The following is a 15328-nucleotide window of genomic DNA, read 5'->3' as shown; positions in this document are numbered from 1 at the left end:
GCATTTGGCTTGTTTCCAATCGTTTGGTATTACAAGTAACTTTCCAAACTCTCGCTGCTGTGGCCTCTCCCGTTGCGGAGCACAGGCTCCGGACCCGCAGGCTCAGCGGCCACGGCTCACGGGCCCAGCCGCTCCGCGGCACGTGGGATCTTCCCGGACCGGGGCACGAACCCGCGTCCCCCGCATCGGCAGGCGGACCCCCAACCACTGCGCCCCCAGGGAAGCCCTGCCCAGACATTTCTAAACTTCCCTCCACAGTCTCTGCAGGATGGGATAATATTTTAGTAGAAATTTCTGTCACACAAATGCCTTCAAACAAGCTCTGTAAATTGCTCTTCCCCATGCTTTAGTGAAATCTTAGCCAAAGCTATATTTTTCTAATAGCTTTGTGGCAATAAATTTATTTTTAGGTATTATAAGTCCCGTCCTGTTTAACGTCAAAGCTTCTTTCTGGCACCCAATATAATGGGCCTGCCTGAGGCTCAGAGATACAGAGGGCAAGGCGAGGTGCGCTTGGATTCATTTCCATTTCCCCACCTTGATCACACTGATGCCCCAGATTTCTCCAGGACTGAAACAGGGGGAGCGGAAAGGTAAGGGGCAGGAACGTTGTTATTTGACCTCATGGATGGTAGATTCTGGATGTGGCTGATGTCTACATGCAGGGGGCCCCTTAGAACCACCGTCTCCTCCTCCCCATCCCCACCACGGATGGCTGCCACCTGCAGCTTCCTGCAGTGGGCAGAAACCACTGCTAGCCAGTTGGTCCTTACTACTCCCTCCTTAGTCTCCAGCACCTGACAGTCCAACCCAGAGGTCAGCCAAGTTTTTCGTATAAAGCCAGAGAGTCAGGATCTCAGACTTTGGCAAATGGTGTCTGTCTCACGCACTCAACTCCATCCCTGTAGCATGAAAGCAGCCCCAGAGGACATGTGAACAAATCATATGGCTGCGTTCCAATAAAACCTTATTAAGGAAACCGGGAGACGTGGCCCACAGGGCTTAGTTGGCTGATCTCTGGTCTACCCCATACAAATTCCCTCTGGTGGTCCTCTTTTGTGGGGTTCCTTCTGTGGTGACCAAAGCCTAGATTCCTGTAACAGGGACACACCCCGACCACTGGAGGAAATAAGTGCCTTGTCCATAACACCAACAAAGACAATAGCGGCAAGATTTTTAGACGTGTTCTTCTCTTCTTTGGAGAGTTCAAGGAGGGGAAAAGAAGGACAGATTGCCCTAAATTATTTTTAAATTATTATTAAGCTATTATTTCCCCCCAAAGATATGACGATGCATCATTTGGAATGCTTTGGGCTGCAAGTAAACAGAAAACTATAGCTTTAGAGTAGCCCAAACATGTAGGGGTTTATTTTTCTCCACATCAAGAAGTCTCTTGAGAAAGTTGGTGTTAGATAAACATCTCAGGGAAAGTCAGTGTCAGACCTCTGCTGTTCTCCCTGACCTACTGTTCAAGGTCAGAAGTTGGTTTCCCCTGTGGAAGGCCTTGCATTTGCATCAAACACAGGAGGGAGGAGAAATTATAATCCCAGCCACACCTGCCAGCTTCATCAGGCACACATACACTTTCCCTGAAATCCCTCAGGAGACCCCATTTAGATCTCATTGTCCACAGCTGTGTCCTTAGTCGCAAAGGATGCTCCAGTGAACAGATTCAGGCTGGAGACAAGAGACTGGGGAAAGCGTTTTAGTTTGAGATCACTTGACTGAAAATATCTGCCACAGGTCAGGTAACAGAATCAGTACCACTGCCATGTTTCAAAAACTAGACATGGACACACGTAATGAGAACATACTCCATACCCTGTGTACACACAGCCTTGAACTTCCAATCAGCCTTGTAATGTTTCTCTTTTAAATACAAAAAGACAGCCACAATCACCACTATTTGTTTGAGAAAAGCCTCTAGGTGAGACACAGAGACCATGACAAACATCCTGAGGAAATGAATTCAGAAGTTAAGGCAGGAAGCTGAAAGAAAACTTCAAAGGAAAATCCTAATTTTCTCAGAGTAATAGAAGGTATGCAACTTTGAAACAGGAGTAAGGCACAATCAAAAGAGAAACATTCAGAGAAGTGTTCTTGAAAATTAGAATTAAGATAGCAGAAATGAATATAGAAAGTAGAACCAAAAGACAAAGAGATGGGAAATAGGGAGAGACCACACAGGATGGCCCCAGCATCTGGATAACAGGAGGTCCAAAGGAGAGAACAGTTACTAAACAATTTCTCAGAACTGAATGTCTCGAAATTCTAGACTGAAAAGACTCACCGAGCATCCAGCATTAAAAAAAAAAAAAAAAAAAAAAAGACATCATCATGAAGTTTCAGAATACCTGATCTAATAATAACACATTTACAATATCTCATGTATAGTTCATATACACTTCATAGACAAAAATCAGAAATCACAATGGCATTGGGCTTATCAACAGCCTCAAGGCAGATGACAATGTAAAATTAGCTTCAAGACTGAGGGTACTCTACGTAGAAAACCCTAAAGTCTCCACCAAAAAACTATTAGAACTAATAAATGAATTCAGCAAAGTTGCAGTATACAAGATTGATATTCGGTTATCTGTTGCTCTTCTATATACTAATAATGAACTATCAGAAAGAGAAAGTTTTAAAATCACATCCAAGAGAATAAAATACCTAGGAACAAACCTAACCTTACCTTTCAGACTTAATACTCTGAAAACTATAAATATTGATGAAGGAAACTGAAGAGAACACTAAGAAATGTAAAGATATCTTGTGCTCTTGGAGTGGAAGAATTAATATTGTTAAAATAGCCATACTACCCAAAGCAATCTACAGATTTAATGCAATCTCTATCAAAATACCCACGGCATTTTTCACAGAACCAGGACAAATGATCCTTAAATTCATATGGAACCAGAAAAGACCCTGAATTACCAAAGCAATCTTGAGAAAGAAGAACAAAGCTGGAGGTATCACACTCCCAGAACATTTTCTCCTACCATATACAAAAATAAAGTCAAAATCGTTTAAAGACGTAAATGTAAGACCTAAAACCATAAAACTCCTAGAAGAGAACATCAGCAAAGCACTCTGACATAAATCGTAGTCAATTATTTTCTTGGCTCTGTTTCCTAAGGCAAAAAAATAAACAAATGGGGCCTAATTAAACTTAAAAGCTTTTGCACAGCAAAGGAAACCACTGAGAAAAGAGAAGACAACCCTTTTGGAAGAGGAGAAAATGTTTGCAAACGATATGACTAACCAGGGGTAATATCCAAAATATATAAACAGCTCATGCAACACAATGTGAAAAAAAAAAAACAACCCAATCAAAAAACTGGAAGAAGACTTGAATAGAAATTTTTCCAAAGAAGTGATATAGATGGCCAATAGGCACATGAAAAGATGCTCAACATCATTACTCATGAGAGAAATACAAATCAAACCCACAATGAGATATCAACTCATACCTGCTAGAATAGCCATTATCAAAAAGTCTACAAATAACAAACACTGGTGAGGATGAGGAGGAAAGGAAACCCTCCTACACTGTTGGTGGAAATGTTAAGTTGGTGAAGTCACTATGGAAAACAGTACGGAGGTTCCTCAGAAAACTAAAAATAGAATTGTCCTATGATCCAGCCATTCCACTCCTGAGTATATAGCCAAAGAATAAGAAAACACACGCACCCCAATGTTCCAAACAGCCCTATTGACAATAGCCAAGATACGGAAGCAATCCAACTGTCCATCAATAGTAATGGATAAAGAAGATGTAGTAAGCATATATATATATATATATACAGTTGGAGAGAGGAAAGGGGGAGGGGCAAGATCGGGCTAGGGGATTAAGAGATACAAACTACAATGCATAAAATAGATAAGCAACGGGATGTATTGTACAGCACCGGGAATTATAGCCATTCTCTTGTAGTAACTTTTAACGGGGTGTAATCTGTAAAAATACTGAATCTCTATGCTGTACACCTGAAACTAATACAGTATTGTGAATCAACTATACTTCAATAATAAAGAAAAAAGTCTCTGAGGGATACATCAAGGTGCTGTTGGCCAGAGGAGCCGGGACTGCCCGGGGCTCCCGTGTCTCCACGCACTCTTGGGTGGGGCTCGGAGGTGGTGCTGACTGAAGGACCGGCAGGAAACGGGAAGAGGGCACCAGTGACCACTGGCTGCGCTGACCCCCAGGAGCCCCCCACAGAGCTCTGGTGAAGCTGAGCTGGGGCATGAGGCTCGGATTTGAGGTTCAGCAGGTCCCTGCCTCCCCGGAAGCCTGAACACAAAGAGTGGGATTTCTCAGTTCTCCGGCCAGCCTCACGGTTCATAAACCCAGGACAACAAGGCGTGCGTTCGAAGACACAGAGATGAGCGGGCTCCAAGCGGAGTACCTGCTCAGACGTGGAGAGGAAGGTGAGGAATCCACCCCTACCACCAGCCCAGCCTGAATGGGCACTGCAGCATCTCCTATTTGGGTGAAGCAACCAAGGAGGTGGGGAAACGGAAGTCACCCACGTCCTACAGGGTAAATGAGCCAAAATGTACATACACTTACTGATCAGAGGACAACAAAAAAATATTTTATATATTTTTGAAATTTGTGTATACTGAAGAGTTGATGTTATGGAGACTATAAGCAAAGTTATCAGGCAGTGAATTTCTTTTGCACACAGGGGAGCTACACTTGGGTCAATGTGGTTATGGATTAGATGACATGTCAGTGTCCCTAGATCAGGAACTTGGCAGCTTTGTGACCTCTGCATCCCTGCTTTTCCACATCACAAGGCGCCAGCCACTCAAAAGGTTTTGAAAATCCCTAGGCTCAGAGCATTCGATTTTCAAAGGAGGTTTTGTGGTTGTTTTTAACCTCAAACGAAATCTCTCTTTGCCCCCCCAACCATTTTCTCCCAGTGCTTCTACACATCACATCTTCCTTTTCCAGAAAAAAGTTCAAAGTACACGCAGCAATGAGAGGCTCGCTCCGGACTGACTCACAGAGGCTTTCGTGAGTTAGATTCTAGAACACTCCGGGAAGTTAGGATTTTCAAGCAGAGCTTTAAAACTCTGCTTTGTGACTCGTGGGCCAAAATGACGCTCTCAAATACATTCCGCGGTGGAGAGTAATCACTCCTTTATTCCTCAAACATTAGCCCAGCCCGGGCCAGCCAGGGCTCCAGGCGGGAGAGATGCCGCGGCCGCAGTACATTTGCACTGATGCCGATAACTCTGTGCCCCTGACCCTAAAGTCTCGGGGGACTCTGCCCGCCGGCTTCTCTTGCCAGCAGCTGCAGGACCACAGAGCTGCCCCCGTTAGCCCTCACCCGGGACCGAGCGGAGTGGATGAGAAACGTCTGGCTCCTTCATCCTTCAGCTGGGGGCAGCTGAGTCTAGGTGACAATCCCTCTCAGAGATCCCAGGGGACTCGGCCCCCTGCTCACGCCTGCAACCTTTTCCTCACCCACGCTTGCCCTCCCCTCACTGCCCCATCCCCTTCCAAATGGACTGTCCGACTCACATGCCCGTCTCTGTCTGTTTCTGGGGAAACCCAAACCAAGACACAAGTCTAAGTGGTCTCCTGCACCCCACCGCCCCTCGCACCCCGAGTTTAACTTTCCTTCCTTATTCAGAAACTCTCCCTGACAACGAGGCTTAACTCCCCTCCCCCAACTCCTCACACCCTGCACACACGTGACCTAGAAGCACGTAGCATAATGTTTTCACACTCTGCAAGGCCTTGGTTCTAATGAAATCGAACCTCAAAGCACAATTTTAAAGTAGGTGAATAAGCAACTGCTCCAAAAGCCGGGCATGTCAGAGCGGCTCCCTGTGGCCCGTTGTGCTGGTGCTGTATGCCCTCCTGGTATCGGCTTTGCCTGCCTGGCTTCATGCTGGAACATGGGTCCCCCTTTCTAAAGGGTCTTTACCCACGCCCATCACCAGCCTGTACTGTCTCTCTCGGTACCCCTCAAAAATTCTGTTTACTTTCCTTACTATCTGTCTTCCCAACAAGCACGCAAGGTTCTAGAAAAGCAAGGGCCAACTTCATCTAGTTGCCTGTTGCATCCCTGGGCTTAGGATAGGGCCTGGCATACAGCAGGTGCTTAATAAATACACAGAATGAAGGAACAAAGCATGCTCATCCTTTGAGTCTAGTTCAAAATTCTTTCACCTCTTTAGTCGCCGACCACTCGTGTTAGAAGTGCCTTACTGCATCTGGGAGAAGAACCACGTCACTGGAACAAGACAGGACTGCAAAGATCCACAGAGCCACGGGGGTGGGCCTGCTGCCCCTCCCCACTGGTGCCCGCACAGATGCTTCTGACGGACAGCCTCCCTCCCTGCTCTGGGCAGGATCTCAGATCCCTGGTACTGCTGACACTGGGGGGCAGGTAACCTTTTGTGGGGTGAGGGGCTCTGTCCCGTGCATTGTAGGGTGTCAAGCAGCATCCTTCGCCTCCACCCACCAGATGCCAGTGGTACCACCCAAACTGTGACACCAAGAATATCTCCAGAGCGTGCCCAATGTCCCCTGGTGGATTACAATTTCCCTGGATCGGGAACCTCTGAGTTAGACTTACTTGCTACCCCTAGGATAAAGCTCTATACCCACCCCCTCCTGAGGAGGCTGAAAGCCGAGAACCCAACACTCACATTTCCTTTTTGCTTTAGTGAAAATGACCACTGTCCCGCTAAAGACAGGAGGTGGCAAAACAAATGTAACTGGAACCACTTGTAACAACTTCTAACTTGCACTCCATGAATGCCCTGCTGGTGGCACCCATCCACAAACAAATGGTTACCTGTCAGCAATAAGGTAACCACAGGATGGGGGAGAAAACCCTGGAAACTTTGAGATCAGCTCCAACAGAAAACCGGATGTCCGCTGAACCTAACAATTTAAAATATGGCTCTTGTACCTGTATGTCTTTTAAACTTTCCTTTTCCTGGTAATTCATTTTCATAGATTTACAAATGACTGATAGGGACACACTGGAAATTTTAAAAGGACATAGTCAGCACAGAGACTTTGAACAGCAGGGCCCTAGAGCTCTTGCTCTGAAGAACGTGCACTCCATCTTTCCAACCTGCCAAGTGCAAGGAAGCTTCTGGAACCCAGTCTGCTACAGGTAGAGATTTCCTAAATGGGCAGAGTTAACACTTAATCAGACAACAGCCTTTAGGAAGATGAAAGAACCTACCCATTCCGTTCAGGAAACCACCCAGCAGAGGAGACTCTGGCCTCTTCGTGGCCTCCAAATAGTGTCCAAGGCATGGGGTCAGGCTTGCTGCTTAAGTGGCGGACGGAGTTGACAGATGTGATAAAATGCAGATTCTCAGGCCCCGGTGCAGGCTCTCTTGCCCTGTCAGCCTGGCCTGGGTCTTGGGAATCTGTATTTGTAACCAACCCTACAAGGTGTGCTTAATCCTCCCTGCAGCCAGCTGGTTTGCGGAGCAAGGACTCCAGTTCTGCCCTTGGAGCCAGCAGCATCCAGCCTCCGCGCCGCCCCCCCTCCCCGCTCCCCCGCCCCCCCCCTCCCCAAGGCCTGAACCAGATTCTGCATCTTAATAGACCCCCGGGTGATGCACCTGCATGCAGCTGCCGAAAATTAGGGCTATCGGAAGCTCTCACCAACAAAATGGATTATAATCACTTGAGTGTCAGCGCTTCTAGGAAGCATCTCTGGTTACCCGGTGAAATTCCCTGTTTACAGACGAGGAAACTGAGGCCCCGAAAGGCTGAAGAACTTGTTCGCCCCCATCAATATCTGGCAAGCAACCCACCTGGGATCGGCACCGGAAACGCCTAATTCCCGAAGGCTGTGACAGACGCGCTGACTGCGTGCCCCTTGGTGGCTCGCCTGACTGGGAAAAGCTCAAGAATTCCCCCAGGAGGCAGGCTCAATGTAGCGAAAAGGGCTCTGGAGGCCCCCTCCGGGGCTTGGAGTCCACACCCACCTTCACAAAGCAGCAGCTTCCCTTCTGGCAATGGATCCTGCCTTGAAAGGGGGTCAGGCCCGATTATCCCGGCCCCCCTAGGCTACCTGGAAAACTTTTTGGTTCAGTGCTTTCCACCCCACCCCCACCCCGCGCTGCCCTATTCTGAGGGGGCTGCCTTGTGGGTGTTTCTCTTGGGTTTCTGGCAGGGGGTTTGCAGGGCAGACACACTGCAGTCGTTCTCGGGCCACACTGCCAAGAAGTGCATTTATCCAGCACGGGGCTGGGGAGGGCTGGAGGTGCGCGGGGTTCTTGGGAGGGCCGGGTAGAAATCCTCCTCCCAGTGTGTCCTCAGTCTAGTGTGAAACGGAGGGAGGGGTTTTCCGCGGCCCTTTATGGCTCGCGGGCACGATGAACCGGCCCAGGGCACCACCCCTTTACACCGCAGACAGCCCTCTTCATCTTCCTAAAATGGCAGGGCTGAGACTGTGTGCTTCTAGGTACTGGTATATGATGCGCCGTATAATGAAACTAGAAAACGTCCAACCTGCGACCCGTGCGGGGTAGCAAGCGTTAACTCAGAAACAAACCTGGAGTTTTGTTTCCTTCCTGTGGTGAATGTCGGCTCTCCAAGAGTCTCTTTACCTCTTTGAGAATTCCAAGAGCAAAAAAGCGACTTTTTTTTTACTGAGTAGCGATAGGCAAAAAAAAATCAAATAGTCCATCTGGGCCAGGAGAGGATGAAGGGAAGCCACATGACAGCCAGTCCAACCAGGCATCACACACACATTCGCCACAGCCCGGGAAACTGGCCCAGAATCTGGGACACACCCCCCCTAACTCACACCGTACTCCTCAGTATCCATGCACGAGGCACAGAAGCCGAGCGGGGCCGTCCACCTGCCTCACAGGTGGGTTCTGTTTCCCAGGTGGTATCGCTGTCACGAACAAACAATGAGGTCCACTGTCAGCAGTCAGCCTGGGCTGGGCGAGCAGAACAGAGTGCGAGGAGGAACCTGTGACAGACGGCAGGGGGGCCAAGTGTAAGCAAGGCCCATTGTTAGCCCTAAAAGGAGGCCCTTAGGCTCCAGGGAGAAGTGCCTTGCTCAGCATCAGAAGGGACCCGACGCCCACCCCTGCCGCCCTCTGCTTGGGGCTGCAGCCACCAACCCCCATCCTCAGCCCAGGTGGACCCTGAATCCAGGCTTGACCTGCTCCATTCAGCGTCTGGGATATAAAATAACCCCCAGGGCGTGCTGTCCCACAGCCCAAGGCAGGGAAAATGCCGCCTCTAAATTCCTCTCCGCAGGTCTGACAGAGCCACCGTGGAGGAGAAATCCCTCTGGCACTGGCTCACCTCGACCTTTTCCTTTTGGTTTTAGTTAGAACGGGGTCAGCAATCGTTCTAGGAGGAAACAGGAAGCCCAGAGGAGGTCAAGCCACCTACCCACAACAAAGGAAGTCAGGCAGAAGTCAAGAAAATGCTGGAGATGCTTGAGGGGAAAAGGCGTGTATTTCATGTCAAACAGATTCCATTGAAAAGGGGTGACAGATGCCTTACAAAGTCTTTAAAACATGAAACACGAGCTTTCAACACGAGTATTTGTGAGTCATAGGTATTTAAATACCAGTGATCTGAGCTTGTCTAAGTGGGCTTTTCCCAGGCTATGCAATAATTACAGCAATTCTAGAATTCATGCAACACGACAAAAGACATTTTAAAAATGTAAGTGATCACTCTCTAGCGAGGAAACTGATACCGAAATCCAGAAAATAACCCAAACCTTCCCCTCCCCGACCACCCCCCCACGCCCTGTCCCCAACACAATATCTTGTCACAGACTCTGTGTCGACACAACACCAAAACCACCATGTGCTGCTGCCTTTGATGAAAATTATACTTGAATTCCAAATTAAAATTATTGGCAATTAAAAGATGGGATAGAATGAAAGAAAAAAAAATCCACAGAATGATAAACTTAGAATAAACTTATTATGGGTTAATTGTGTCCCCCGAAACCCCGCCAAAAAAAAGGGATGCTTAAGTCCTAAACCCCAGTTCCTGTCCTGATAGATGTATCAGAGCCACGATGAGGTCAGAATGGATCAGGACGGGCCCTAATCAAAAGGCTGGTATCCTCGTAAGAGGAGGCAAATTTGGACATAGAAACATGGGGTTGGGGGGAGAATGTTACAGGAAGACAGAGGAAGAGCTCGCAGGGATGCAGTAAGAGCCAAGGGACACCGAGGACTGCCTGCAGCCAGCAGAAGCTGGGAGAAGCAGGAAGGATCCTCCCCAGAAGCCTTCAGAGGGAGCGCAGCCCCACAGACACCTTGACTTTGGACTCCTGGCCTCCAGAACCGTGAGGGAAGTATGTTGCTATTGTTTTAAGTCATCTAGTTTGTGGTCATTTATTACAGCAGCTGCAGGAGGCTAAGAAGAACTTAAAAGATCGTCAACCAATGCGGAAAAGGAAGCCTGGGGAGGTTGCCACCTGCCTACTGTCCAGTATGTAACGCCACTAGGATCTGGGACCCTGCAGTGGGTCCGGGACGCTTCCCGCTACCTCCAGGTCATTCACAGATAAATAAAGATGGTTCTTTTAAGAAAAAAAGTCACTGCGACTCAAAGAGCAGCATGCAGAGTGGTGAAGTGCTTAGACTGCGGACTGGGGCAGACCTGATGGATAAGCCCCGGCTGTGGCACTCATCAGTGTGACTTGGGACAAATGACTTGGCCTCTCTGAGCCTCAGTTTCCCCATCTGAAAACCAAGTCAAATAACCGTACCTACTTCGGCATGTACATGCTGTTGTGGAGAGAAAATGAAGTGGAAGTGATCCAGGCAGAATGCTTATTAGCATGGTGTCCAGAACCCGAAAAGCCTGAAATTAAGGTTAGCTATTAATACACAGTTGTTAACGATTCCTCAGACTCTGTCTCTCCAAGTTGTCTGGAGTGGATTCCTTGGCTTGGCCTTTCACAGTCCTCCATAATAAAGGCTTTGATGTTGAATGATTGCTCCAAAGCTCAGGAGGGGCACCTTCCTCCCAAAAGGAGCTAGTGGGAACCCAGCTTTGACTTTCTGGCTCTTTCCATCCCAGCGATCCATTCTTTCTTCATTGTCCTTAGCCGTTTACCATCTCAATTTTTTTCCATCCAATTTCTTCTTGCCGACCCTTTTTCAGCCTCCCCTGCAGTGAGCTGAATGTAATTTGAGGACACTGGGTGGCTTATTCTGAAAAAGACAAACTTTCAAATTGTGTATGACAGATACATATCTTCAATCCAAAATCTTCCAGAAGACTGTGTACTAAGAAGCAAGTGAGCCCACGTGCCATGATTAAAATGTGAGCCCCCCAAATAATTCGTTAGCTCTTTACGTACATTCCAATGTTTAAGTCCGAGACGCCTTTTGCTGTCTGTTTTACCTCTATTAGTGGAGATGACAGAAAATCTTTCAACAGAAACCCCAAAAGACTTTTTGAAGCCATTACCAGGTATATAGCCTCGGACCTTCAGCTTTTTCAGTTGGATTTATTGTGTCAACGTGGAAGTCTTTTTTAAAAAAAAATAATGGAAATTGCTGTAATGACAATCACTTTAGAACACCATTATTATTATCAATAAGACCAAATTACATGGTTCAAGCAGCTTCTGGTTCTCCACTGTTAGAGAGAAATCCCATAATGCTATCAGAGCCCCCGCACTCATCTCCACGCCAACGTGAGGCCGCTCACACACGGCCCTCCGGGCACGTGACTGTGATGTCTTGAAGGGTGTCGGGCAGAACGTGGGACCCCCGTTCTTGATGAAAGCATTCAGGGAGTGAGCACATTTCCAACAGCTGCCTTTCCCATGGGAGAGTAGGGGTGGTGGGGCTCGGGTTCCCGTTGAATCTTCCCACGCGGTCCCTCCGGTGCACACCTGGATCCAATTATTCATGATGCTGAGCCTTGAGCTTTGCCTGGAAGGAAGGGGACTCGATGGGGGAAAAGGCAGGGGCTGGGAGAGTCCAGTTTGTGTCAGATGTTAAGTTCCTAATACCTTGCGGTGTACGGTTCAGGGATCTCTGGCTGAAAAGGGTGATAGGAGACCAAAAACCAAAGAAAAGAAGTCAGAAGGGAGGAAGGGAAGGGACCAGGTTATCTGCCAGGTCACTGAGAACTTGGGTTCTGGAGTCCAGCTGCCTGGGTTCAACTTCTGGTGCTTTCCTTTTTTCTTGTGCCGTTGCCCTGGGAAAGTCATTCAACCTCTCCAAGTTTCAGCTGTCCCATCTCCTCAATCAGGGTAAGAACTTGGAGCTGTCGTGAGGGTTTCCTGCAGTGGCACATCAGACACGCGGCACAGTGCCAGCCACAAGGCGAGCCCTCCACACTCGCTATGACTATTATTTAATTTTCAAAAAATTCTTGACTATTTACTGCTTGAACGTACAATTCCATTTTCCTCTCCACCTAAGCAAGTTTTATTTTAGGCTTCAGAGAATCAGCAGAGAACATATGCATGACGCTTGGCGATTAACGGAGCAGGAAAAAACTTCCTTCAAGTTCAGAAGTCATCCCATGGCTGCCCCCTCTTGCCTGCTGCAAATACCTGGCTGGTGGTCGGAGATGTTTCAGGGGGAGGTAGGTAAGAAATGAATCCTGATGCACTCACTCGTCATTAACACCTAAGAGTTTACAGTAGGCATTTGAAAAGAGCACACATGAATTCTGCTATAAAGCAGCTTATTACTATATCAGGCCAAGAAGGAGGCACAAAATATTTCACTTCCCATCAAATGTAAAAATTAAATCTGGATTGTTAAAAACAGCCCTCCCTGGAAACATGTGAATGTGTGTAACAGAACTAACCTTGAATGAACTATTTCCTTGGCCAAGGTAAAGATATCAGTATAAGATACTCAATACATTCTTGTTAATTCAGTAAACTTCATTATTTCAGAGTAAAGATCATTGGATTTAATTAATAAAGACAAACTATTACTTAGGAAAGTTGGTTTGTTTTTTTGCAAGCCCAAGAGAAATATTTTCTCGTTCTTCTAGATGCTTTTTTCCCTTCCCCTCTTCTCTGGAGGAAGACAGGCGTCAGGACCCAAACTGCCCAAATTTACTTTATTTTAGTTGCAAGAATTCCCTTCCACTCAAAACATCAAGGCACACATTTCCCAAGTGGTGAATGATTTAAGGCCTGTTCCAAAAGATTATCCTTAGGCCACAAAAAGAGGTTCATACTATCTCACGAAATCTTGTTAAGAGTGAAATGTACCAGGTTCTCACCACCAGCGCGTGTTCTCACGTGGTGACTTTTACCAGCTCCAACCTCTCGTCAAGTTAAGCTTCCTCAGCTGACTCTCCCCACCCCACCCCCCACCCCCGCCCTCCCCCTGCTCTCCAGCCACCATCCACCCGAGGAGATGCCAAAGCCAGCGCTTAGAAGAAAGGCAACTAGAATCAAAGTTTTGAGCCGAAATACATTTTTGAAGGCTTTTCTTTTTTAAACTAATTAAACAAGTTTAGAAGTTATTCAGTAGAGTTTCTTTTTTTAAAGAGATTAGCATGGCATGTCTTTCCTCTTAAGAAAGTCTTGAATAATTTAATTAGAATTACACCAAAGTCATGAGTATGTGCTATTTATGGGGGAATCATGGCTGAATTAAAACCCAAATGACAATGTTAAAAATAAAGTATCTTCACACACCGTATTCTATGGATAAGAAAAACTTGACTTCAACTCACAGATTAGGTAGTTTGGAAGGAGGAGGGGGCCAAACCAACTCCTGGGATTTTGTTTTTCTTAAGATGACCGGGCCTGGGCACATTTGTTTCTTGCTACAGAAAGTGCTAATAATTGAAAATGAGGATAAGATCGCTGTTGGATTTTATTTTTATTTTGTCACTGGGAGACCTCTTGGTCCCCGGAAGCCTGGCTCAGCGCATTTTTTTCCCCCAGTCCCTTTACTGCATTTAACACGCTCCCCACACGTGTGTAGACTCTTTGACCGGAACAGAGGGGCTGAGCAGCCAACCCCGACAGAGGCGAGTGGAGCGGGGGAAACGCTGCTCCCTCCGCGGGCAGCCAGCGAGCGAGCCTCCTTGGACAGGGTTGCTTTGAGCTGAGATAAAGCAAGAATCCCTTTGAAAAGGTACTGCGCCTTTGGAGGCCGTTCACGAGCCTCCTTAGCGATGAGACAGCGCGGGGGTAGGGGGCGGGAATATTAACGCTCAGTGATTCCCGGGTAACAGCAGCATCGCTTCCTGGGCCCACCGCAAGGTCTCCAAGCTGAAAAGGCGTGTCGCTCGCCAGAAGGCAATCCCATTAGAGGCAAGTTACAGGTCTCTCGCCTCGCAGCCACACGGAGAGGGAGAGCTTAGCAAGTTCTGAAGCGCCTGCACACACCCCCGGCTGCGCCCGGGGCAGGACTGCCACCGCTCTATGTCCCGAGTGCGCGCGCCCCGGCTCCCGGCCCGGAGCCCCTCTGCGTCCCCAAGACCTGCTCTCCGGGGACAGCTGCTGTTTTGGGGGACGACGCTAAGCTGCGTGGAGGCACAGCTGGGCGCCCCCAAGAGCCCCCGGCTACAGGGCGCCCGGTCCGAGCGGGCTGGCGAGCGCGCACCGACCTACCTTCTGAGGGGGCGTCCCGATCAGCATCTCCAGGTAGTAGCCGCGGCCAGAGTCCCCCTGCAGGTTATCCACCATGGCCATGAAGTTGGCTGCACCCCCGGCGGGCTCCAGGGCGAGCGCCAGGCCGTCCGCGCGGGGCTCGGCGGGGGGTCCGGGCCTAGGGGAGGGCGCCGCCCCGCGGCTGCTGGCCGATGCCACCCGGAGAGGCAGCGTGAAGGGCGCGGGGGCCGGCGCCGGGGCCGCGCGCAGCAGCCACTGGGCCAGCAGCGGCAGCAGCAGCGCCCGGGCCAGCGCGCCCATGCCCGCGGCGGGGCTCGGGGGGCGCGCCTGGCCGGGCCCGTCCCGTCCGGCGACAGCGGCTCAGCGACTCTGCGGCGCGCTGGGCTGCGGGGCAGGGCTGGGCGCGCAGCGGGGCCGGCGGCGGCGGCGGACGGGAGGAGGACCGGGGAGGAGGTGCGGCAGGAGGAGGAGGCGCCGGAGCCGCTCCAGCCCGCGCCAAGTTAAGCAAGTTGGTCGCCGCTGCCCCCTCTGGCGGGCAGCGGCTGCCCCGCAAGGGCCGGGCCCCTCCCCCCTCCCCGGCCAAGGTCAAAGCGAGGCGCGGGGTCCGCCCAGGCCTGCCCTGTTCACCCTCGCTCGTCTCGGGCCGCGCCTCTTCTCCGGGAAACTCGAGTCCCCAGTTTCCTCGGAACGCGCCCCGGCTGCCACGGCCAACGGATATGACGAGACTCATCGGATACCAGGGGGGAAAG

The 15328-nt window shown here is 49.3% G+C and overlaps 1 protein-coding gene across 2 annotated transcripts in view; it reads right to left on the bottom strand.

Annotated features, from left to right (window-relative positions):
* Window positions 1-14879, bottom strand: part of BACE2 (beta-secretase 2) — an 87999-nt gene extending 73120 nt beyond the window's left edge. For both annotated transcript variants that reach the window (XM_059064708.2, XM_067035146.1), the window contains exon 1: window positions 14580-14879. In XM_059064708.2, coding sequence (XP_058920691.1) covers window positions 14580-14879 — 300 coding nt within the window. The remainder of the gene's footprint in view (window positions 1-14579) is intronic.
* Between the last annotated feature and the right edge of the window lie 449 nt (window positions 14880-15328).

Source organism: Kogia breviceps, chromosome 5 (assembly GCF_026419965.1).
Source record: "Kogia breviceps isolate mKogBre1 chromosome 5, mKogBre1 haplotype 1, whole genome shotgun sequence".
NCBI classification, from domain to species: Eukaryota; Metazoa; Chordata; class Mammalia; order Artiodactyla; family Physeteridae; genus Kogia; species Kogia breviceps.
Note: the sequence above shows the minus strand (reverse complement) of the source record. Positions and strands in the feature narration are given on the sequence as shown.